This window comes from Osmerus eperlanus, chromosome 15 (assembly GCF_963692335.1).
Source record: "Osmerus eperlanus chromosome 15, fOsmEpe2.1, whole genome shotgun sequence".
Classification (NCBI taxonomy): domain Eukaryota; kingdom Metazoa; phylum Chordata; class Actinopteri; order Osmeriformes; family Osmeridae; genus Osmerus; species Osmerus eperlanus.
The window spans coordinates 3225347-3251477 of NC_085032.1; the positions used below are offsets into that span (position 1 = coordinate 3225347).

General features: G+C 42.9%; 1 protein-coding gene across 11 annotated transcripts in view; it reads left to right on the forward strand.

Moving 5' to 3' along the window:
• The window catches only part of epb41l3a (erythrocyte membrane protein band 4.1-like 3a), a 66594-nt gene that overhangs the window by 30725 nt on the left and 9738 nt on the right, over positions 1-26131 (forward strand). For 10 of the 11 annotated variants that reach the window (XM_062480236.1, XM_062480233.1, XM_062480226.1 and 7 more), the window contains exons 8-16: positions 169-256; positions 13407-13559; positions 13718-13815; positions 13889-14064; positions 14739-14849; positions 15510-15790; positions 15939-15986; positions 17091-17126; positions 24475-24663. In XM_062480236.1, the coding sequence (XP_062336220.1) occupies positions 169-256; positions 13407-13559; positions 13718-13815; positions 13889-14064; positions 14739-14849; positions 15510-15790; positions 15939-15986; positions 17091-17126; positions 24475-24663 (1180 nt within the window). The remainder of the gene's footprint in view (positions 1-168; positions 257-13406; positions 13560-13717; positions 13816-13888; positions 14065-14738; positions 14850-15509; positions 15791-15938; positions 15987-17090; positions 17127-24474; positions 24664-26131) is intronic. The other variant, XM_062480234.1, reaches the window with a different exon arrangement.

The window sequence follows — 26131 nt, forward strand, 5'->3', positions numbered from 1 at the left end:
ATAGGTAGCCAGTGGAGAGAGATGAGGAGCGGGGTAACATGGGAGCGTCTGGGTAGATTGTAGACCAGGCGGGCCGCTGCGTTCTGAATCCTCTGAAGAGGGCGGGTTGCACATGCTGGGAGACCAGCATGTGCCCTCCTACTCAACCAGGTGTGTGTGTGTTTCCAGGGGAATGACACCAGCCGAGGCTGAGATGCATTTCCTGGAGAATGTCAAGAAGCTCTCCATGTACGGGGTGGACCTCCACCATGCAAAGGTACACACACACACACACAATTGTCTGTGTTCCATTTTTAGCTGCATGGATCTGAGAGGTACTCCCCATCTTCTCTTCCTCTCCCCTTCTTCCTCCTCCCCTACTACCTTTCCCTTTTTCTACTTGCCCCTTCTCTTCCTCCTCCCATTATTGTCCTCTTCCTCCTCTTCTCCTCCTTCTCTTCCTCCTCCTTCTCCTCCGTCTCCCCCTTTCTCCTCATCATGACAGGGTGCGGTGTGTGGTTGGTGCCCCAGGGGGGTGTTGAGTCTGTAGTTTACCTTTCATCTAGTTGTAGTTCTTTTTTGTTCTGTTGCCATGGCAGTAGGATGCCCTGGTTTCACTGTTGCATCCATCTGTCAACCCCACCTGCTCCTTTACATAACCCGCAAATCACAAACCAGTTACATCACCAAAACAATTACAGGAGAGCGCAGTTCCTCAGTAAGTAATGGAGCAGAGTACCACCACTCATCTGTACCTTCTCTCTTGCTTTGGTAATAATACTGCCCATACCCGTGATACAGCTGGTGATTAAGATATCTGCTCGCTGATTCAGTGTTATCTTAATTGTAGTTTGTGTGCACAAGTAAACTGTTTTCACACACTGCTTTATTGGAGATGTTACTGCGCATTCCACATAGCAGTAAATCATTAACGTAACACAATTCACTAATCTATGCTGAAAATGAAGTATCAACTTTATATTGTCTTGCTGTTAGTTAGCTAGCCAGCATTTCATTAAAAAAAATGCTTAAAAAAAGCTGATTCAAACTATTGTGCGTTGTCAGTGTGGAAGAAAGTCAGCACTGCTCATCTGGCTGTATACACTGATATAGCAATGAGAAAATTAGCATCCAAATGACAGTATGCACAAAAAACATATTTGTAAGTTGCCAATTGAAAGGTTGTCCAGCAAGCAAGTCCTCATTTCATGATGCCTAGCAAGGCAATGGAAATCAAATCCTATAGTATAGGACTAAATCGTAGGCTACTAAACAAATGGAGCATGAGTTGTTTGTGTACCTGCCCCTTCATAATACTGCGAAGTGATTTGCTGAATTAAAAACTGACAACTGGTTCAGGTGTCGTATTGGTAAAAAACTGATTTTGCATAACGTTTTCGTGATGCAACACGTGTAACTTTGTAGGCCCATATATGTTTTGTAAACGCAAAACAGCTCATCAATCAACGTCACATGCGGAACTGTACGTCTTTGGATCATGAGCAATACATGGAACGATTTTCAACTTATACAGAGCCTGGTTCTTGAGATAATCATGACACGCACACAAAGACAAACACACCAAGATTCATTAAATAATAGATAGATGACCATGAACCACACCAATACAGCACGTGGAAAAGAATATATTGAAAACAAATAACTGAAGTCAATACATTTAATGGAATTGACAGAGGAAGAGAGAGGGTGAGTGTGTGAGATGGATGGATGGGGAAAGTGGAATCAGAGTGCTGTTAGTGTTGCTCTACTTATCAAACATGCAGTATATTGATCTGACCTAACACTCAATACATTACGTCACTGGGAACATCAAGAAAAATCATTCCTGCTGTTTGTCCTGACCTGACTGGGCAGCCAAGCGTGATGCATATATCTGGTTGCAAGATCACTGGATAGCATTATCACTGGATAGCATTATCACTGTGTATCATTACCACTGGATAACATGAACACTGTATATCATTACCACTGAAAAGCATCTTCACTGGTTAGCATTGTCACTGGTTATCATCATCCATGTGTAGCATTATCACTGGGTAGCACTATAACTGGGTAGCAATACCACTGGATAGCATTACCACTGAGTGGCAGTATCATTGGGTGGCATTATCATTGGAAAGCATTATCACTGGTCTACATGACCTCCTGGTAGTAATCCCACTGGATAGCATCACTTACTGTTAGTATGATCCCTTCTGGGTAGCATTACTTCCTGTTAGCAATGTCACTGTATAGCATTACCTTTGGAAAGCATTATCTCACATTAGCAATGTCACTGGGTAGCATTACCTCTGGGTAGAATTATTATGTGTTTTGTAGCATGCAACCCTTCCTTGGTTTGGTCAGCCCAGCCTGTGTGTTTTCTGTCTGTTTCTGTTGCTGTTCTGCCTGATTGGCCTAGTTGGTAGGAAGCCTGTTTGAGTGCTTGTCTCCAGCTAAGGGGGAGGTAAGGCTGCTTTCTGTTTGTGTATGATGTACTTCCTGTCTGTTTGTAACCCAACGTGTACTGTGCTGTCCACCTGTGTACTGTTACACGTGTTAGCAACATGTGTCACATGACCATCTCACCAGAGCTGTGTCTGCATGACCGGTCTGATCACATGACTGCACAATGGAGACTGCCTGTTAGGCAACACACACTATTAGACAGGTATAGAAAACACACAATCATATTCCATGAAGCACACAAAATCACACAAATTTGACTTTTAAAGAGTCAAAAACAGAGACTGATCAAGAGATAAAGAGATAGTGTGTGTGTGTGTGTGTGAGAGAGAGAGGGGGGGGGGAGTGTGAGAGTTAGGGAGATAGCAAAAAAGATAGTCAAAGAGAGAGAGTGACTGAGGGCCCTATCTTGCACCCAGCGCAATTGACTTTGTCAACGATGCAAGTATCATTCCTAGTTTGCACTCGACGCAAAGCGGACTTTACCCTCCACAGACGCACGTCAGTAAATTAGGGAATGACCGTGCGCTCCCAGGGGCGGTTCAGTGAAAAAAGGAGGCGTTTTCCGGCGCAAATGTTCCCTGGTGTTATTTTGCAGTTTCAGAAAAACAATTCCGCCACAGACCAGGGGGGTGTTCCATCAACGTCGATTAAGTAAAAGCTAGACTTATCTCGCCAAGTCTCACTTACTTTAGCGAGAGTTCCGTTCCATTAAGGTGGCTTGTTTTAGTTCTAGCTACGTAACCAAGGTAATTTATACTTCGGAACTAGCCTGATCCGTGTCAGGCTAAAAGTCAAGCTAAACTAAAATGTGTTGCAAATAATTTCAAACAGGCGGAAACAGAATCTCAAAAGACAGTTCCGTCGAGTAAATTCCTGCGCGCAAACCACTTTAGTCCGTGTTCGGAAACGTAAATTCAGACTTTTTGAAGTGCAGACATTAATGATTTAGCTACATGTTTACTTCATCTCCCAAAAATATATTAATTTAAATAAACAAGTTAAGAAATAATGTCACTTTTGGATTTAGAAACTAAGCAGAGCGTCTAGACAAGTTACAATCAATTATGGCGTATCCGTTCTTTGACAACCCTGTGGTGGATGAAGGTGCTCAGATTATACAAAGATCGTTTATCCCACCAGCCCCAAGGGTCTTCAGAGACAGAAGTAATGGTTCCCTGACCAGTATCTGTGGAAGAAGTATAGGTTCAGCAGGCCCAACATAGTTTATCTAGATAAATGTAATTGTCATTCTTAAAAAAAATACATAAATATATACGTATATATGAAATAACACTTTAGCAACTCTTAAGGATGGCAATGAACACATAAGAGCAGCCTACCATCCTTTGTAAAAAGTAATAGAAAGGAGAGTAGTAGACTATAATAGTAGAAAGGAGGGTAGTAGACTGCAGTCTATGTAGGTAGGCCTAGACTATGTAGTCTGCTGGAATCACACACAAGGAAGCAAACCCACTGTAGCCAAGCCTTGACACTGTTCAGTCTGTCTGCATCTGTCTATGTCTTTGCATGTGGGACATTCTTGAACGGGCAACTATGCCAGGAAATATGAAGGGTATACCTTGCTCCAAAGCAGTACCTGAATATTATCATCAGTTTTTCAGGTAATCTTGAAACACAAAGAATCAAGGAGGACTTTTTATTCAATTGTATAAAGTATTTTCATTGTTTAAAGTAGCCTATATGTTGACAAGCCTCTATATTACCTCCCCTCTGGCTTCCCCAATATTATAGGTGCAATATACTGTCCCCATGGGTGTATCCAGGCCCATTGGAAGACTCAGGGGGTGACTGCCTGGTGCCCCCATGGTTGAAAGTGTTTCTAAAATGCCCAGTGGCAAAAATTAGACCAAGTGCCCTACTGTCTGCCATTCACATTGTGAAATATGCTTGAGTGCACAGGATGTCCCATGCAATAAATGACAGTGTGCCCTCTATAAATGTAAAAACATGTCTTTATGAGTTCCTTTATAGTATAGAAAATGTGATGCAGTATATAAGGTGCCCTTACAATGGCCTAAATTGGACTGTTCCCATGCCCTTACTTCCAATGGAAAAAGGTGCTGTTATGAAGTGCCCTTTATGCTGCCCCTACATGACAGTGTCCCAAATGTTGCCCTTTCCAAAGAAGACAATTAGATTCTGTGCCCAACAGTCTCCCCTAATGTTCCCAGTAGGGCATGCTTTCCCAAAGTGAGGCTGTGACAACACTTGGCACAGCCACAGTCTGTCACTGTCCAAGCCCCCTCTGGATCTGTGGAGGCAGACTATGTTAATTGGAAATACTCGTAATATAATAATGATAGTCATGCTGAGCAATTTTAAATGACTGTTCTGCCAAACAAAGTGTGCAGTTTGGGTCACCTTCTGATCTAAAAAGTCAGTGCTGGATCTGTGCAATACTAGTCATTTCAGTGAATTCCCATTATAGTCATGGTTATCTTTCCCTTTTATCTTAAAGCTCAACATTTAGCCTATCAGTTAATAAATGTGTGTGGCAAAGTTATTTTGAAGTAATTTTTGATTTTGTTCAAGATGTGAAGACAAAAACATTATTAGCCCACATCAAGTGCAATTAACCATGGCCTTCTTCAGTGTTTTGAATTTTATCCTACAATTTTCAATTGCTGCCACGTTCTTTTTTGGGCTATTATTCTCAGTCTCCTGTTGAGAATATCGACCATAGGCTAGCCTGTCAGAACGGTTTCAGACAGCTCATCAAATTACGCTAATTATCAGTAGGCCTAAATGCATATATATATGTTAAGTAGATTTGGTAAGTCTACAATTTACGCATTTTAACGGTCGTAATGGTTTGACAAGTTGTCTCCCTTGCCATGTTAATTGCGGCAACATTGCCCTTTTTGGGGACAAAAAAAAACAAAAAATCAATTTACGCTGCTGAAACAACACACCTCTGCTGCTTTACGCTATACTTTTTGCGACATAACTCCTCTTTTCGACGATCGCCTGATCTGGGCTGCACAGTCTAAGCTTATTGAGGTCTAGCTTGAATTAGCGTTGCCTGTTAGTGGAACGGAACGTTAGTGGAACGGCTTGAGGCTTAAGTCTAAGTTGACGTTGCCATCAATTCCATTACCAACTGCCTGTTGGCAATAAACAAATGGATGAATGATAACTTTCTTAAATTAAATGAAGACAAAACCGAAGTCCTACTATGTGGCCCCAAATCCAAAAGAGAGATGCTTATTAAGAATCTTGGAGGCTTAACCCCCTGTCTTAAACCAGAGGTGACGAGTCTCGGTGTAATCCTGGACTCAGATTTGAATTTCAACTCTCACATTAATAAAGTGACCAAAACAGCTTTCTTTCACCTGAGGAATATAGCAAAGGTACGACCATTCATAAACCAAAATGATGCAGAGAAGTTAATTCATGCTTTTATATCCAGCCGGCTGGACTACTGTAACACACTTTTCACTGGTCTTCCCAAGAAAACCACTGAAAGACTACAGCTCATTCAAAATTCTGCAGCTAGATTATTAACCAAAACTAAAAGGAGAGAACACATTAGTCCTGTCCTAGCTACTTTACACTGGCTCCCTGTTACCTTCAGAATTGACTTTAAGGTCCTTTTCCTCACATACAAAGCTCTACACGGACAAGGACCTAGCTACATTGCTAACTCCTTTATAAACTACACACCAGCTAGAACACTGCGATCATCAAATGCAGGCCTATTAGAGGTCACCAGAAGCAGTCATAAGAAGATTGGTGATTCGGCCTTTGTCAATTACGCCCCAAAACTATGGAACAAATTACCCATAAATATTAGGGAAGCAAACACTCTAGACATTTTTAAAAGACAGCTTAAAACCTACCTTTTTACCGACGCATTTAAGTAATTTTATCTCAAAAGGGTTTTCCTACTTTTTAAAGTTGTTTTCTCTCTTGAACAGAGATCTTATTGGGATTTTTATTTTTGTTTGAATTGTTTATCACTTGTATTATTGTTTTTATTGATTTTATGTAAAGCACCTTGAGCTACAATTCTTGTATGAAATGTGCTATATAAATAAAGACTTACTTACTTACTTACGTTTACCCAAGTGAGACTTATTCGTGTTAGCGCGACTTGCGTTAGCGACGTTGATGGAACACCCCCCCAGGAAAAACGTAGTCCAAAGTCAATAGCGCGTTATTCAGATGCTATTTTAAGGGCGCATGCCTGGCCCGTGCGCACTGCTGGCGAGGTCAGGGTCTTCTTCCTGCGAAGCTACGTTACATTGTTGTGATTTATTGTATGGCTGTTACATTTCTTTCATGTCAATGATTAAAAAGGTTTTCATGAGAAATCTCTATGTATGTGAACTTGATTTGTAATAATGGTGGCAATTTCCTCCCACGCCTCTTTAACCAAAGCTAATTTGAGTGGGTTTTTTTCTCCCATCAGAATCAGCTACCTCCCGGAAATGAGTCTCTGAAGGTTGGGATGTCTGGTAACAACGTTGTCACCGGCAGTATTTCAGATGGAATCGCGATTCAAACAGTACCATCTGCTAACTGAAAGTATGCCCCCAAAAACGTAAATAAGCTTTACATCTATTTAGGGAGAAATGGCTTATTCAAAAGAAGTTTGCTACGAGCAAGCTAGTTACGGTGGCTAGCCAAACTTCACTGAGTGAGGGGATTGTTTTTAAGCGCCGGAAATTAGAATGTTTCTTTTGACATAAAGGTTAGCAGGGTTCTAAATTATTTTTTTTGATCACCAGCCAATCAGAATTTCCACTAGCCAAATTCTTTCCTGTGAAAATAAGAACAATTATGAGTTTCCCTGAATGCATTTGATCATTTTATTAACATTGTTGGCATGAAAAACACAGAAAATGAAGTAAAATGAAGCACAGAAGTATGATGCAAGGGTATGTGAAATCACCAACACGTAAGGACACGATTTATTGTAAATGGCTAAAACGTCCATTCGCGTCATGATGAGATTGACTCCTGCCCATGCATTTACATAAACGTTTTGTCCTAAGCAGGCATTAATTAAACTGACCTAATATACTCTTTATTAAGAACAGTGTATTTACATTACACTAGACTGTGTCAGTAAGCAACATAATTTTTCTTATGCGTAGACTACATGCGGCAATCCTTACAAAACATGACAACATTTTCATTGTCAAACACAAGCCATTCCCGACCCGTCTCTCTAGTGCTATCAATTCCTCATCCCCTGCCTCGTTCCTCTTCTTGCCCCCAGAAGTTTGTCCTAACCACCGCCGCATTAAGTTAACTTTTTACTTTACTACTCTAGCTCTTATTACCTCCTATGATCCGCTATGCTTCGTTTTACTTCTTCCTTGTGTTTTCTGGTGGACTCTCCGTTCGTTTCCACGGTTTCTCGCGCCGGTTTCACTTCAACTGCGCGCAGCCAATGGGCGTATAAAACTTTATCACGTTGCATTACGGCACAGTGTTCATGGGAAACTTAGGAAGTACTGCCAGGGGGATAAATGACCGAGAACCATGCCGAGAACAGAGCCTTATGTATCATTCATGTAATGCCTCATGTATCACCGGCCAAACTGGGTAGTGTGTTTTTATTAACACCCGCCAAAATGAATTTTAACCCACATTTGGCGGGTTGGCGGGTGTTAATTTAGAACCCTGAAGGTTAGGCTGTGGCACTGAAGCCAGCGACGCACCACACAAGCTTAAGTTTACATTTATTCTTTAATGTGACATTACTTACTGTACATGCAAGTCTTGATTTGCTTAAATGTACATGTATGATGCTGCTAGTACACCACGGCACGATACGATACTAGCTGTGCAATATGGAAGCAAATCGTTACCAAAATTCAAATGCAAATGCTTTTCCAGAAATGCATTTGCATTTTAAGAATGTGGCTGCATTATTTGACTCATAAATGAAATTAGTAATCAATCATCCTATTTGCATTTTAATTTTCTTCTTCAAGAGTGCTCAATCTTTCACTTAATTAAAATGAAAAAGAAATAAACATTTGAGATTTAATTTTCAAAACATTCCCCAGCACATAGATACCAAAATTCAATTTGAAATGTAAAATTTGAAAATTAAAATGCATTTCCAGAAATGCATTTTCATTTTAAGAACGTGGCTGCAAAATCGTGACCACAATTCAAATTCAAATGCATTTGCAGAAATGCAAAATGAACAAAAAAGCATTCTGAGCGGCGCAGCAGAGTGACGTCAGTAGCCGCTCTTCTTCAGCTCCCTGCTGACCGAGCTACCCATCTTGTTCGGTAGGGGGCGGTGTGCACATCTGCATTGCATTACATTGCAAATGTGCCGGGAAATTGATTGAATTGTCGGGTCTTTAGAGCAGCGTTCCCCAACCGGTGCCCACCGGTCCGCGGACCGGTACCGCTCTGTGGGTCATTTCGTACCGGGCCGCACAAAAAGAATTAATAACATCAATCAATGTTTTTCAAATTCAATCAATTTCCCGAATGCTTTTTCGTTCAGTTTGCATTTCTGAAAATGCATTTGAATTTGAATTGTGGTCACGATTTTGCAGCCACGTTCTTAACCCTTGTGTTATCTTCGGGTCATTCTGACCCATCAGCCGTGTGACCCACCGTCGTATTGCGACAAATTTACCTCATACAAAAACAAAGTGAAGCATTTTCTTTTAACCGTTGGGCTGTCTCAGACCCCCCACATTGCAAAGGTTAAAAGAAAATTATTTTTATTAGTTTTTGTATTGGGTAAAACTGGGTAAACACAATGATGGTTCGTTATGAACCTTTAGGTCATGTGACCCGAAGGCAGCACAAGGGTTAAAATGAAAATGCATTTCTGGAAATGCATTTGAATTTGAATTGTGGTCATGATTTTGCAGCCACGTTCTTAAAATGAAAATGCATTTCTGGAAATGCATTTGAATTTGAATTGTGGTCACAATTTTGCAGCCACGTTCTTGAAAATGAATTTCTGCAAATGCATTTGAATTTTGGTCACGATTTGCTTCCATAGTGCAACAGCACAAGCTAGCTGCTGTTGCTAGCCAAACGTCACTGAGGGGATTGTTTGAAAGCGCCAGAAATTAGAATGTTTCTTTTGACATAAAGTTTAGGCTGTGGCATTGAAGACAGCGACGCACCACACAAGCTTGAGTTTAAATTAGTGGTGGGCCGTTATCGGCGTTAACGCGCTGCGACTCTTATCGGCGATAAAAAAAAAATATCGAAAAAATAGTTAATCTATTCTCAAAGTTGGGTTGGGAGCTGGGTCTATACTACGCAAGCTATGATGACTTTCACCTTGATATTTTAGCGCGGATGTATACCTAGCCGAATTGCACTGTAGGGGGCGAGAACGAGTCTTCGAACCTGTGTGTATGCCTTGTGTATGAAATTATCACATCAAACGTGACGTGCTAACATGGATGCAGCCTGGTTTGCTTCAGGGAAAATGTATTTTTAAGAAGCTTCCCAATGGAAACCTTTACAAGACTAAGGTTGTTTGCACCTTGTGCTATGCGGAATTAGTTTACTGTAGGAGTTCTTCCAGTCTCAAATACCACATAAACGCAAAGCATCCCTTAGCTAATGCGGAAGATGCCGGGCCAAGCACTGATGTAGTGCAGGGGAAGAGTCGTCGTCAAACTACGATGTTTGAGTGCAACCGAGGCAAGCCCGTCAGCACAGCTCTATCAGCCAAGCTAGCTAATCTAATAAACAGTTAATAAACAAAAGTACATCTTATTGAACATAATTTATTTTCATCACCAATTATCATAGTAGAACAGCTTTCTCAAGCAGTTTGTGATGCATTTTGGAAACAGGAGATGAGCTCCTGGTCTATGCGCCACCTGTCTTGAGAAACCCGTTCTCAAAGACTTACTTTTAGTCATTATTTGGGTAGCACACATATTCTGAATGCCTTTGGCGGAATTCAAATGAGCCATTTTAATCTAGATTAACGCCAAGATTACAGTGAGATTAATCTAGATTAAAAAAATTAATCTATGCTCACCACTAGTTGGGTGTGCTCAAGCCTTCGGCGAGAGCACAACCTTTGTTCTCTCACATATATATTATTTATTATTATTGTTTATTTTCGCCCCCCTAAAACTCAGTCAATATTTGGCCTACATACACAACGGCGGTGTCAAAAGGTTCGTCTTGGTAGCGATTGCGTTGCTTCTATTGGAATTTACGTTCCGTTGCATGGTTTGGGCTTAAGTTAAGTTTTTGTGGCGAAAAGTGAAGCTAACGGTGGCTAATTTGCTAGCCACAGTCACTGACGTTACTAACGTCACTACGTCACTAACGTCACGAAAACACGCATGACTACCTGTAGCAGAACATTCGTTTCGCATCTGTTAACTTGGGGGATAGCTAGGCTAACTATAGCTTTACTGCAAGGCAGCTGCAGGAACGCCACAAGCAAAGAGGCCAGGGTGATAACTATTTACTCATTTTACTTTGTGATATGACACACAATTGTGATGTGTAATGTACAATATAAGCTGATATTATTAAGGAAGTACATCTACTTTCGGAAACAGTAGTCTACTATTTCACTGAAATATTAGCATCATGACATTAGCCTGTGTTGCCCGGGCAACACATACTACAGTGGTCTATGATGTATCTGTTTTCAATCGTTAAAATAAACATTCCTCACATATACATTTTCGTTGTAGGATTTATTATGACATTAGATTACAAGTAAACGATTTGTGGGTGAAATTATCATTACCTGTGGTTTCAATCCAGTGTATCACTGCAACGCTGTAGCCTACGCGAGACACTACAAAAACATTTACACAGCTGTAGGAAGTCAAACGGCGACAGAACATGTTCGGCACTCCCCTTACTTAAATCAAAAGTCTATCTAACTACTAACCTGAACTTCATTGCCACAGCCTAAACTTTGTCAATCTGTTCATGAAAATAATTAATTTCAGCCTAAACCGTACAACGGAACGTTAAATCCAATTCAACCAACGCAATCGCTACCAAGACGAACACAGCAGTAGTCTAGTCTGTACTACTACTGTACCGTAGTAGTACAATTTACCGGGGCAGCTTCTCCACACAGGGCTATATCGCATTTTGCGTTGTTACTGACAATGATCGCTACCAGTGAGCTTTTTATGAATGAGCGATTTTCCACTAAATAAATGTCAAGCTTATTTACGTTTTGGGGGGCATAATTTCAGTTAGCAGATGGTACTGTTTGAATCGCGATTCCATCTTATACTGCCGGGTAACGTCGTAGAATAATCTTCAAAGGGGGTTCTTTATTAATGAATGAATGCAATGAGTAGGCTAAATGCATGAAAATATCACGAGAAGGGAAAAACTTAAAAGGACGTTTAAGTCATAGAGATTAGGTCAATTTGTACACCGGTCTGCCAAATGTATTCGTTTTGATTCAACGATGAGGCTGCCTCTTGCCTCTTGGGGAAATGAGAAGACATCCATTTCATTCTACACTTCACTCGTATTTTCAGTTGTAAATGAGCAGCAAAAAAAAAATGCTTTTAAATCTATGTCATCTTTATAAATAATAAGTATGCATTTTTATATAAAATACAGAAATATCAGTTGTAAAAATGTCATTAAAAAACAGACCCCTGTCCAACCGACGCAAGCAAGCACACCCTACAATTTCCCCAGAAATTGTACCCTCTCTAGTTTAAATACATTATTACTTACTGTACATGCAGGTCTTGATTTGTTTAAATGTACATGTGCTGCTAGTACACCACAGCACGATACTCGCTGTGCAACTGCACATCAATCTATGCGTCGTTGCCAACGTGTGCTGACGTGGTGACGTAGCTAGCGCTGAGTACCCTTCGTTGACTAAAGGCACATTTGCCACAAAAACGTTGTAACCTTCTAAACCGTGCAACGGAATGTAAATAAAAATACAAGCAACGCCATCGAGACCAAGACGAACATTTTGACACAGGCGTTGTCTATGTAGTCCAAATATTGACTGATCCTTAGGGGGGCGAAAATAAACAATAAAAATAAATATATATGTGAGAGAACAATGGTTGTGCTCGCCGAAGGCGTGAGCATACCCAATAATATATATGTGAGAGAACAAAGGTTGTGCCCTTGCCGAAGGCAAAGCACACCCAATAAGACTAAGAATTTGAATGAGCAGCATGAGTGGGCAATTTAGTGCAATGAGAAAACTGCTCTGCCTTTCCCATAAAATGTCACTTCTCTATCTTTTACGGCCCTGACGAGAACGTCGGTGAACCGTTCCTGGCGTGCGCCTGGCAAATCCGCCGTTATAATAGCAATCTGCCATGGAACAAGCGCTTGTTCCATGGCAGAGATGACGCTCTGATTGGTTTCTTGCACGTTACGCCCAAACCAGACTCATTAGTAATGTAGCTACTTCAGACCAACCCATTTTAGATTTGCGCCAGGCGCAAAGTCATTTATCCCGCCGGTATAATAGCAACAGCGCCGGAATCCCGCCCACAAAGTTACTTGCGCTTTGCGTTTTGATACTTGCGTTTCCGATCGTTAAAATAGGGCCCTGAGAGTCTTTCGAGTATAATTTAATTAACATGAATTTAATGTTTGTGATGTAGGTTACACAGTCTGGTTTTCAGGGAGTTTCAGACAGGCTCTGTCAATCCCCATGACTCCAGATCACAGAACATTGTCATCTCACTCTGTTGTGTTCCTCCCAAGCTTCCCAAGCCCATTGGATCAGACATACACACTCTCACAGATACACACAAGAGCAGACACAAACAGACATGCACACACACTAATACCTCTGTTCTGCAATGGGCTTGTTCAAGTTAGACCTCCCATATAAAGTGAAGTGGTAACATTTCATACATACACCCACCATTAGAAACTGTCCGCTTCAATACTTCAATCTGTAATCTAGAGTTGTAGAGTTGTAACAGGGTACTGATGTGTGTGTATGTGTATGTGTGCAGGACTCGGAGGGTGTGGAGATCATGCTGGGTGTGTGTTCCAGCGGGCTGCTGATCTACAGAGACCGTCTGAGGATCAACCGCTTCGCCTGGCCCAAAGTCCTCAAGATCTCCTACAAGAGGAACAACTTCTACATCAAGATACGACCTGGAGAGGTTCACACACTCTCTGGACACACACATTCTCTTATCATTCGCTCAACATATTTTATCTAACTCTGTCTGTGTCACATTTTCCTCAATCTCTCTACATCACTCTCTCCCTTTTGTCTGTCTCACTGTATCTCCTCTCATCCCTTTCAACTCGTCTCCAGTTTGAACAGTTTGAGAGCACCATTGGCTTCAAACTTCCCAACCACAGAGCAGCCAAGAGGCTGTGGAAGGTCTGTGTGGAGCACCACACCTTCTTCAGGTGAGCCAGCCCGACCCTGACCCCTGGAGCTGCTGAGCCCGTCTACATGACCTCCTGGCTTGTCTCTCTGCAGGCTTGTGTCCCCAGAGGAGCCTCCCAGGAAGTTTCTGTCTTTGGGTTCGAAGTTCCGCTACAGCGGCAGGACCCAGGTCCAGACCCGACGAGCCTCATCCCAGATCGCCCGGCCAGCTCCCTTCTTCCAGCGCTCCACCAGCAAACGCTACATCATGTCCCGCAGTTTGGATGGAGGTGAGAGCTGGAAGGGGAATTGAGGGTTGGGGAGAGGGAGGAACACACCAGGATCTTGTTGAGACAACATCCGGGCCATGTTTATGGATTTAGGTTCAATCTGCATTGCTACTGGTGAACATATTATCTTCTTGCGTGATTTACATTTACATTTAGTCATTTAGCAGATGCTCTTATCCAGAGCGACTTACAGTAAGTACAGGGGCATTCCCCCGAGGCAGGTAGGGTGAAGTGCCTTGCCCAAGGACACAACGTCACGGCCTGGTGGGAAATCGAACCGGCAACCTTCTGATTACTAGCCTGATTCCCTAACCGCTCAGCCACCTGACTCCCTGATTGGACAGACATCAACCCCCCACCCCCCCAGACAGCCGTGATAACTCCTCCCCCCTAACAACAGTGATAACCCCCCAGACAGCAGTGATAATCCTCCAGACAGCAGTGATACCCTCCTCCAGACAACAGAGATAGCCCACCAGACAGCAGTGATACCCCCCAGACAGCAGTGCTGGTTACCTTGGTCACAGCAGAACCATCATTTTCAATGATCCAAGAGACCAATGCACCGTGCATGTGTGTTTGACAGAGTGTATGTGTGCACATGTATGTGTGCTTGACGGAGTGTGTGTGCTGTGCATTTGTGTGTGTGTTTGACGGAGTGTGTGTGTCTCCAGCCCAGAGGAACAGTCCCAGACACAGCCTGCCTGTGTCCCCAGCAACCAGAGCTCCTGCCAGTGTTAACGGCTCTAGATCTTTACCCAGACCTACTACACATAGAGTTCCAGGTACACTTACACACAGCTGTTTACAAATGCACACACCTTAAAACACACACACAAACACACACACCTTGTGCGCTCCTGCGCTGCTGGCTCATGTAGAAATCTGCTTCTCTGTACCTTCCATCACCCCCCAACCCAACGGCTTCTCTGCTCTGCATGCGGCGATGCTGATTGGCTCACGCTGAGCATTGACAATGTCAACTTTCATCACACATCACTTTTACACACCACTTCAGTGTAGCGCTTGGCTGCTGACCACGTGATTGGCTGAGCTGAGGAAGGGGTGAGTCCCAGCTGGCCTTGTGGCAGTGGGAGCTGACCCTGGTCTGAACTCAGGAGCCAATCAGAGAGGCTTGGCTGTGGATCCAGCCCAATAGCCAATCAGAGAGGCTCAGTTTTGGATCCAAGCTGAACATATAGCAGAACCAGGATGAACAGCTGAACAAGAACCAGAGAGGTCTCTTGGCTTCCTGCAGACTGTTTCAGCCTTTTCACAGATCAGTTTAACTGTCTGGCAGGCTGGATGCTGTGTTGCTGGCTGGTTTCTCTGAGCAGTTCTGCATGGCAGGCTCGTCCCACAGGTTACTGCAGCTCAGACTACATTGCTCACATTCAGACGTGTGTGTGTGTCTGTGTGTGTGTACTTGTAATTGTGTTTTGTAGAGATGGGCTCGGGCTTGTACGCAGCATCGAAGGGCATCGCCATGAGTGACCTGATCACCACAGTAACACCAGAGAAGAGGGTAGAGGAGTGGAAAGCGGAGGAGCGGGTGGAGGATAAGAAAGTAGTGCGGAGGGTGGAGGAGAGGAGAGCGGTAGAGGTGGAAGAGAGGAGAGTGGTAGAGGTGGAGCAGAGGAGAGCAGTGGAGGAAGAGGATGAGACAACAAAGGTTTCAGAGGTCTCCCAACCCAGCCCCCCGACACCTGTACGCCAAGACACCAAGGTAGAAGATCGTCTCACACACTTTCAAATACAGCCTTGTCTCAGTTCGGGACTCATTATGTTTTCTTTATTCTTACATCTGGAACCCTCCTCTTCCTGCTCCTCCTCTTCCTGCTGATCCTCTTCCTGCTCCTCCTACTTTTGTGTAGACTGAGCTAACAGACACAGCTGTAGATGGAGATCTCACAGCCACTGAGGTTGGTACTGTCACCTTCACCCTAAAGGCCCTTGCACACTGAGTTTTGTATTTTGTATGCGTTTTTTCACAATCGTCAGCCTCAAAATTCGGTGGCTCTGAATTGCCAAATAAAACATCAAAATGCTGGCTATGGATGCGAAAAACGCATAAATTGAACCCGATCCAAACATTTTTTGACGGACGAAAGTTTCGGAGGCAGTGTGTAAGCGCGATTGACATAACGTGAGGTCGTATTTATTTTTTAACGTGTGAACATTTCGGACACGAATTTCGGACTCAGTGTGCAAGGGCCTGTCACTCTCACCCTAGCCTTGTCACCCTAACCATTTTACCCTCATTCAGTCACCCAAATCCAAGTTACCTTAATCCTGTCACTCTAACCCTCTCACCATAACCCTGTCACCCTCACCCTAACCCTCTCACCCTAACCCTGTCACCCTCACCAGTCACCCTAACCAGGGCTTGAAATTAACTTTTTTACTTGGTGGCACTGGTGCTCCCAACTTTAAAAAGTTAGGAGCACCTGCAAAAAATTTGGAGCACCCACCAAATATTAAGGAGCACCACAACAAAAATACAGTTTTAGATGTATTTTGCGTGCTAGTTAGCTCCCTGTCACGTGACAACGGAGCACAACATAAGTGACAAGGAGTGACTGACGGCTAATATTAACCAATCTCATGCATTAGCCATGAGACTCATGCATTTCAACCATTTCACACTCTCACGCAACACCTTGTATTTCTCACGCTGAGAAGTAAGGGATAACTTGTCCCACTATATTAGCGATTAGCAAGCGTTTTGTTAAGAAATTAAAACAGGTTGCACCATAACGATTATTTGCACTCGCACAAATGCTCCCTAATATATTTTGAGGTCACACAGACACAATTTAGGGAGCAGCTGCAACCAAAATGGTAGCAATTTCAAGCCCTGCTAACCCTGTCACCCCCACCCTGTCACCCTTACCCTGTAACCCTAACCATGTCACCCTCACCCAGTCACCCTAACCTTGTCACACACGTTGTTCCTGTTATGCTGTTCTAGCTGCTATAAGTTGTTGCTGATGTCATTTCCTTTTCTCCACTTTTCATGCTGCCAGTCGGAACAGGAGGACGAGTCTGAGTTGAAAACACAGGTAAAATCACACACACATACACCCACACATGTACGACTAAACACACACACACACACACTGACTGAATAACAGCAGCCTACAGTGTTAAAACAGCCTACCAGGCAGTATAACAGCACCCTACAGTATAACAGCACCCTTCAGTATAACAGCACCCTACAGTGTATCAGCACCCTACAGTATAACAGCAGCCTACCAGGCAGTATAACAGCAGCCTACAGTGTAACAGCACCCTACAGTATAACAGCACCCTACAGTATAACAGCACCCTACAGTGTAACAGCACCCTATAGTATAACAGCTGCCTACCAGGCAGTTTAACAGCAGCCTACCAGGTAGTATAACAGCACACTTACATTTTCAAATTAATGTAAAAAACAAATTATTTTTAGAAAATGTTTAAGTGATGTCAGAGTTGTATGTTCTATCATGCTTTGTTGTACTCTAATGAATAATCTTACATTTTAAGATCTAGTATTAATTTTGAGCATGTTTTTGTAAGCAAAAAATTAAAAATCACTACCCTTTGCACACCCAGTTTTAAAACCTAGAATCGACTAGGCCTCACCCGTCAAACTCATTTTATGTGGCCTGCGGAAGCTTAAATGGTGTATTGAGATAAGTCTACGCTGCTTTACAGAGTGCATTGACCATAAACTACATCTCTCACAATGCATTTCGTTTATGTTACGGCAAAGTGACGACATCCTGCCTCTAGAAAGCAGTGTATACCATAGACACAGCCAGGTTTTTCTTCCAAGATGGCGTCCCTATTCATTTCTATGAAAAGTGCTCAGTGGCGCAGTGAGGCAAGCGAGAGCGCAAGATCTTTCCAGACTGACTTGTCCGGTCTTGCGCAGAAGCTTGTTCCTCGCTCAGAAACTCGTGCATTCTTGCACCTAGCTGTACACGTCATACTTTGCGACAACCAGTCGCGAGGTTGTGAGCTGGAGCTAAGGCATTGCAGAAAACTATCAGAATGTGGTACAAGTCCGATCAAGAAGCAGATACATGCAGTGGCGTTTTTATATGTAAATAATTGGTGGGGCAAGAACCATTTCAAAATATAGGATACATACCAGTAAAGCTACAAAACTCCCTCTTGCTACTGATGTGTTTATTTAACACATCAACAAACAGCGTGGCTCCACAAAACACTTTTAACGACTGAGCGGCTTGCTTCTACCAGGTGTTGTAGTACACAAACTGGAGAGAGACCTTCTTGTGTAATTGCTCTCCTTCTCTCTCACACACATGTAAAATTACCACTGTCATATTTACAAACCTAAATTAGAAATGGAACCAAGCTCAGAACCAATGTGCCTACAGAGCCATACGCGAACAGCAATGTGCTCAACACCACTTAAGGCCACAACGAAGCGGAAACACAACTTTTTAGGGATACAGATCCATTCTATGACAACAACCTTAATAGATAAGCATGGACACACTGACACTTGTCATTATCTATATCTATTGACCCAGCTCAGAAATATGACCAATGCACGGACCAGCACCACAAAGGCAGGATGATAAAACATGCTTTCACTGACCAAGGCTGAGAGCTCACTTGAAGAGAAAGGTGCCTTCTTTTGTATGCTAACTGTTAGACACTTTTTTTCAAAAACCACTCCACGTTAAACCTGCGGTTACTTTTACCAGCAGTTTGAGCGATGACAATATTGTGGCTAATGGGCACCACCAAGTCGCTTTACTTCAACTTTCTCATCCAAATTAAGGGTTTAGAGGGTATATAGAAGGGTATATAACCGGTGCTCGAGTATGAAATCCACTTTATTCATTTTCTCAACTTATCTGGAGTTTGTGAAGTTAACAAGCTAGCTAAGACAATCTACCCTCCTCGCTCTTCTTGCCGACTAATGTTGGCGCTAGACAGACAGACAGCCAATCAGGTCTGAAATACAAAATGACACTGTGGTGGGGCTACCGGCTGCCTGCCCCACTTGGCATCAAATTTGTGTGATTTACATTACATTCTGAGCATGCGTATTAATACTTTCCCACGTCCAATGTACATTGCATTGTGAGAGAGGGGCTAGCCCCACCAGAGCCCAACCTTCACGATTAGCCTATGGCCGACTACTGCGAACTCGAATCGGCAGAACACAGTCTGAAGCAGCAAGGCAGAGACCAATGAACATGAAATAAAATAATAACACAAATGAATGATATGCAATTTAGGAAGATGCTATATTCATAGATAAGAAATTATACGAAGTAATCTTCGAGAAATAAAAAATAATTTTGTTGCAGTTCTTTCTGTTCACAACAGGTGTGGCACTGCCCCACCTGCCCCTAATGACCAGTTGTCACTGGATACATGTGAACTTTACGAAAATCAATACTATTAGTGCTGTAGTATTATACGTGCAGGGCCTATACGTTGCTCTTTTTTCTTTGTGTTTTAGTTTGACTGCTTAAGTTTTGTGTTGGATTAAATAAACTGTAAACTTGAATATCTGGCTCCGTCGTTGTTCTAGCTCGGCAAAGAAAGCTAAATTAAGCCTACATATGTTACTATTATAATGATGATGAGTGTTGCTTACTATTACTAGCTTATTGTTAATGCCATTGTTGTGGTGTTAACTGACATAAAGTTCTAAGAATATATATATTCGTTATAACGAACATAACAATATTGTGGTTATCAGACATGATTTATACATCTTCGTCTTTGCTCCAGAATAACATGTCAACAATCGATAATGACGCCGTAACATGCCATGATATTAGAACTAATTATACCATGGTCTGGGTGAATACTCGATTCTGATTGGCTGCAGGGGTGTCCATGATCGGGTGATAACGGACACCTAGTACGTAATTGCAGCAAAACTGTATTTTCACCGTTCTAAATTATTCCGCTGGCTACATAGTATATGAGCCTGTACAAAGTGTCTGAAATAAGTAACCATAACAACAGGGACGGAGTCAAAGCCTCCATTTACAATTTTGAAAGACTTTAACAAGATAACTTGTATTTACAACAATGAGTGACTTGAATATTTATTTTAACCTATTTGAAAAATTTAACTTTTCTGAATCTACTGTGTCAGTGTCACGTAACCGCTCATCTCACATCCCATTCGCTATTCACCTCGCTAGTCAATCTACTTCAGACAGGCTGCGGCCAACACGACAGTAGCCGCAACTCGACACATGGCCGATTATTTTCTTCTTAAAAATCTTGATTTTATTTGGCGACAATGACATGGCTCGATAGCTGGCTAGTCTTGTTGTTAAACATACTGTCAAATTATAATTACTGTTATAATTTGTACTGTTATACTTTATACCTTGACCTTGTTTGCCCTCCCCAGAGACAGTGGTAACGTTAGGTTTAATGGCACAAATCCACAATCTCCTCCTCTCTGGGTTTTCTTTATCGGCGAAATTCTAAAGAAACACAGCCCAGGCTTGTCTCCTCTTCGATTACTGCATCCAATAGAACAACACCTATCCGGACTTTTCGAAAAAAAAAAAAAAAAAAAAAAAAAGACTTTATAATGGGTGTCGGGCAGAGGAAAGTCTTTTTTGCCCTCCAAAGGGGCGTGCCCCTTGGAACGTGACGTGAAAACTATGAATTGGATCTGCCCAGAGCCACTCTGATCTGCCATAACCAATCGCTAGCGTTCGCCTTAGCGAACTCCTTCACCACTACTGTAACGGAGCTAGCTGCCGTAGCTGTTCGGAAAAATCAAACTTTTCCCGAACCCCGTGGGGAGGAGGGCCACAACATCATGGCCACAACATCATGGCCACCAACAAAACTCAGCAAGGATTGTTCTTGCTCTGGATATTCGGCAGCGTTGCCACAACGGATTGAATAGCTTTGCTCGCATTTTTCTCCGCCGCCATTACTGAACTACAACTCAAACTAGCGTACGACATCAACGTCATCGTTCTCAGCCACTCCCTCTGTTTGCTGATTGGACCTACAAAAATGTTGTTTCCAAAAACCGACTAATACACTGAAATCCCAGACCTAGTACAGAACTAGAGCCAGAGCCAGGGCAGAGCCAGGCTAATGCTGATGTGGCCCTCGGTGAAAATGAGTTTGACACCCCTGCAGTATAACATCGACAGTAGCCGCAACTCGACACATGGCCGATTATTTTCTTCTTAAAAATCTTGATTTTATTTGGCGACAATGACATGGCTCGATAGCTGGCTAGTCTTGTTGTTAAACATACTGTCAAATTATAATTACTGTTATAATTTGTACTGTTATACTTTATACCTTGACCTTGTTTGCCCTCCCCAGAGACAGTGGTAACGTTAGGTTTAATGGCACAAATCCACAATCTCCTCCTCTCTGGGTTTTCTTTATCGGCGAAATTCTAAAGAAACACAGCCCAGGCTTGTCTCCTCTTCGATTACTGCATCCAATAGAACAACACCTATCCGGACTTTTCAAAAAAAAAAAAAAAAAAAAAAAGACTTTATAATGGGTGTCGGGCAGAGGAAAGTCTTTTTTGCCCTCCAAAGGGGCGTGCCCCTTGGAACGTGACGTGAAAACTATGAATTGGATCTGCCCAGAGCCACTCTGATCTGCCATAACCAATCGCTAGCGTTCGCCTTAGCGAACTCCTTCACCACTACTGTAACGGAGCTAGCTGCCGTAGCTGTTCGGAAAAATCAAACTTTTCCCGAACCCCGTGGGGAGGAGGGCCACAACATCATGGCCACAACATCATGGCCACCAACAAAACTCAGCAAGGATTGTTCTTGCTCTGGATATTCGGCAGCGTTGCCACAACGGATTGAATAGCTTTGCTCGCATTTTTCTCCGCCGCCATTACTGAACTACAACTCAAACTAGCGTACGACATCAACGTCATCGTTCTCAGCCACTCCCTCTGTTTGCTGATTGGACCTACAAAAATGTTGTTTCCAAAAACCGACTAATACACTGAAATCCCAGACCTAGTACAGAACTAGAGCCAGAGCCAGGGCAGAGCCAGGCTAATGCTGATGTGGCCCTCGGTGAAAATGAGTTTGACACCCCTGCAGTATAACATCAGCCTACAGTATAACAGCACCCTACAGTAACAGCAACCTACCAGGCAGTATAACAGCAGCCTACAGTGTAACAGCACCCTACAGTATAACAGCAGCCTACCAGGCAGTATAACAGTGGCCTAGAGTATAACAGCAGCCTGCAGTATAACAGCACCCTACAATGTAACAGCAGCCTACCAGGCAGTGTAACCAGATGTGCTTCTCCTTACAGCCCAGAACAGCCAGGAGACCCAGAGGGGAAAATGTGTTTGTTAGACATAGTCTGTGCATGCTGGAGGTCTGTATGGCTGCCTGCATGCAGCATGGTGTGGGGTGAGGTTTGAGTTCAAGTGTGGAGTTCAGGTGTGGGGTTAGGTGTGGTGTTGGGTGTGGGGTTAGGTGGGTATTGGGTGTGGTGTTAGGTGTGGTGTGTGGTTAGGTGTGGGTCTGGGATAGGGCTGAGCGGTAGGAATTTGTCAAACTTTTGCAGTGCTTTGCCACAGAAGAAGAGCTAATATGTAGTTTTCAACAGTACGATTTGTAGTGAGCTAGCTGTAAAAAATTATTACATGGCCTCAATTTCTTGGTCTACAATAAACATTGCACAATTCTAACCAACCTGGCATCTTTGCTTGCATGGCTACACTATTCCATACTGCATTTTTGATGTTTAAGTCTCTGTAAATATCATAAGTTGTGTCATATAAAACCAAACGACAAAAACAGAAAACAATGCTCTACTCCATCTGTACAATACTGGTTATGAGGATTTGGAAGATGCTTGTGATGTTTGCATAGATTGATTGCAATATTTGTGTTAACGTTCCGTACTGTAATGTTATGCCTTGCTTGGTGTGAATGGGGCTGTGAGAAATCTTATTTCTGGAAGACTCTACCGCGGTAAGCATGGTATAGTCAAAATCCATATCGTAGGCCAAATTCATACCGGTATATGTATATTTCTATACCGTTCATATCGTCCACCCCTAGTCTGGGTGTTGGGTGTGGGTATGGTGTGAGTTGGGGTGTTAGGTAGGGTGTTGGGTTAGGTTGAGTGTGGTGTTGCATTAGGTAGGGTTTGGTATTGTTAAATTTGATCCATTCCAGTTCCGATTCTGGTTTTCGAATCTGGTTCTTATCGAATTTTGGTTTTACAATCGTTTGGATTACAATCGTTTTTTGGAGAGAAAAAATATAAGAATATAATGTTCTGTTAGCTAGCTCTGATTCTGATGTGCAAATAGACACAGGAGAATATCAATTGATATTTCTGTGAAAAACTAAACATGTCGCGCTTTCTGTATTTATTCAATAACATTTGTAGGCATATTATCCAATCCTGTACTAGGCCTATAGCCTACACTATATGACTACAAAAAGCATCCAAAGTTGATGTCAAATTATGAGATGGAAATAAATACGAGGGAGGGGTAGCCTAACCTAGCCTGGCTCTGCCCTCCTCCGTACTTCCGCTTAATTTAGATTTTGCTTCTGTACTAGGTCTGGGATTTCGGTGTATTAGTCCGTTTTTGGAAACAATTTTGTAGGGCCAATCAGCGAACAGAGGAGTGGCTGAGAACGATAACATTGATGTTGTTTGCTAGTTTGAGTTGTAGTTCAGTAATGGCGGCGGAGTCGCTGCTGAATATCCAAAAGTTAAAGCCGGAGCAAGAACAATCTTTGCTAAGTTTTGTTGGTGGCCATGATGTTGTGGCCCTCCTCCCCACGGGGTTCGGGAAAAGTTTGATTTTTCAGCTATGGCAGCTAGCTCCGTTACAGTAGTGGTGAAGGACTTGGCTAAGGCGAACGCTAGCGATTGGTTATGGGAGATCAGAGTGGCTCTGGACAGATCCAATATTTTTAAACTTCATCAGAGTACCCGCCTTCAAGGAAGTTAACGCTTGTCAATGGAGCGATCCCAGACCCTCTGTACAAATGAAATGTACGAGGGTCTGGTTAGGACCAGGCTAAGCCTAACCTGCAATTAGGTGAGGTGTGGGGTGGCGTTACCGACTCTCCCTTCTGTGAAGTGCATTGTGTTACTTTCTGGTATGAAATGAGCAATATAAATAAAGTTTGATTTAGGGTTAGGTGTGGGTTAGTTGGGTGTGGGTTAAGTGGGGTGTTGGGTGTAGGGTTAGGTGTGGTGTTGGGTGTAGGGCTAGGTGTGGTGTTGGGTGTGGGTTAGTTGGGGTGTTTAGTGTGGTATATTGTGACTATAGAGAATAGAGGGTGTCTGGGTGAGGCACTGAGGAAACATGTCCTTTCTGACACAGACAACCTATTTAACTGAATATAATGCATTAAAGTGTGTGTGTGTGTGTGTCAGGACACGTTGGGGAGTCCTGAGGAGCTCCAGAAGCACCAGAGCAACATCACCAACCTCAAGAGGAGCTTCATGGAGTCTGGTGCTGTCCCTGCTGGCCTCAGTGAATGGGAGAAGAGGTTGTCCTCCTCCCCTCTGCGCTCGCCACGTCTGGACGATGCCCCCATGATAGAACCCCTGGAACCCGAGGAGGTAAGCTCACTATCCCCATGGCAACGCAGCACTTCTTGGATTGCAGAATAGCTGCAATAATTAGTACTAGTTAGGATGAAAGACGAGAGGATAAGTTGCAGAGACTGGAGGAGACCAGGACTCAGGAGAAACCAAGAAACACCAGGAAACTTTAGGGTCTGTGAGCGGGGTGTAGGTTGGAGGATTTGTAAGGCCGGAGACGCTCGGTGTTTGTCCCCGGCTTGGGAAACCCAATTCAATTCTGGTTAAATGTTCAGGGAGATAATTGACTCGTTAATATCTGACTCCAATTTTAGAAATGTGCACAAGTGCGTTACCTGTAACCTTGAGCGCTAAACAGTTAATGACATGAAACTCTGGCGTAGGTAAAAATCGTCTGCTTGATCAGAGCATCGACCCTAAAGTATGCGTGTTCACTAATCAGTCGTTTATCATTACTATATGGATTTAACCATAGTAGACCTAGTATGTAAACCAATCACTCAGAGGCTCCGGTAAATTCCTTCGGAGCGTGGAGATCCACCGTAAGTGACTCAGAGGCCTTAAGTTAAAACCTACTTCAAAAGTCTATGTTTATAATCAGTATTAGCCGCATCAACCAGACTAGATCAAAGTTTTCACCGCCGTAGCGTGATAGATACGTTTCAAGGAGAACAAGTAACTTAAAATTTGTGGTGGGCATAGATTTTTCTTTTTAATCTAGATTAATCTCACTGTAATCTTGGCGTTAATCTAGATTAATCTAGATTAAAACTGTGCTGACGGGCTTTCCTCGGTTGCACTCAAACATCGTAGTTTGACGACGACTCTTCCCCTGCGCTACATCAGTGCTTGGCCCGGCATCTTCCGCATTAGCTAAGGGATGCTTTGCGTTTATGTGGTATTTGAGACTGGAAGAACTCCTACAGTAAACTAATTCCGCATAGCACAAGGTGCAAACAACCTTAGTCTTGTCAAGGTTTCCATTGGGAAGCTTCTTAAAAAAATGTTTTCCCTGAAGCAAACCAGGCGGCTTCATAGCTGCATCCATGTTAGCACGTCACGTTTGATGTGATAATTTCATACACAAGGCATACACACAGGTTCGAAGACTCGTTCTCACCCCCTACAGTGCAATTCGGCTAGGTATACATCCGCGCTAAAATATCAAGGTGAAAGTCATCATAGCTTGCGTAGTATAGACCCAGCTCCCAACCCAACTTCACATACAAAACATACCTTTCGAGCAATGGTTAACAAAGGTATTCACAATGAAGACTAGGCGCCTAACGCACCGGAGCTGTATAGTAAACAGAACTCAAAGTTAGTGGTAAAAACGTCTTCCTATATACACCCAAACCTGACTAAAATGGGGACACCGGACATATGACTGAAAAGTTGTCTAACGCATACAAATTCAAATTGGATCATTAATCAAGGCTGCAGTAGACCAAGTAGTGCCCTTGCAAGACAAGGGAATATGTTAAAC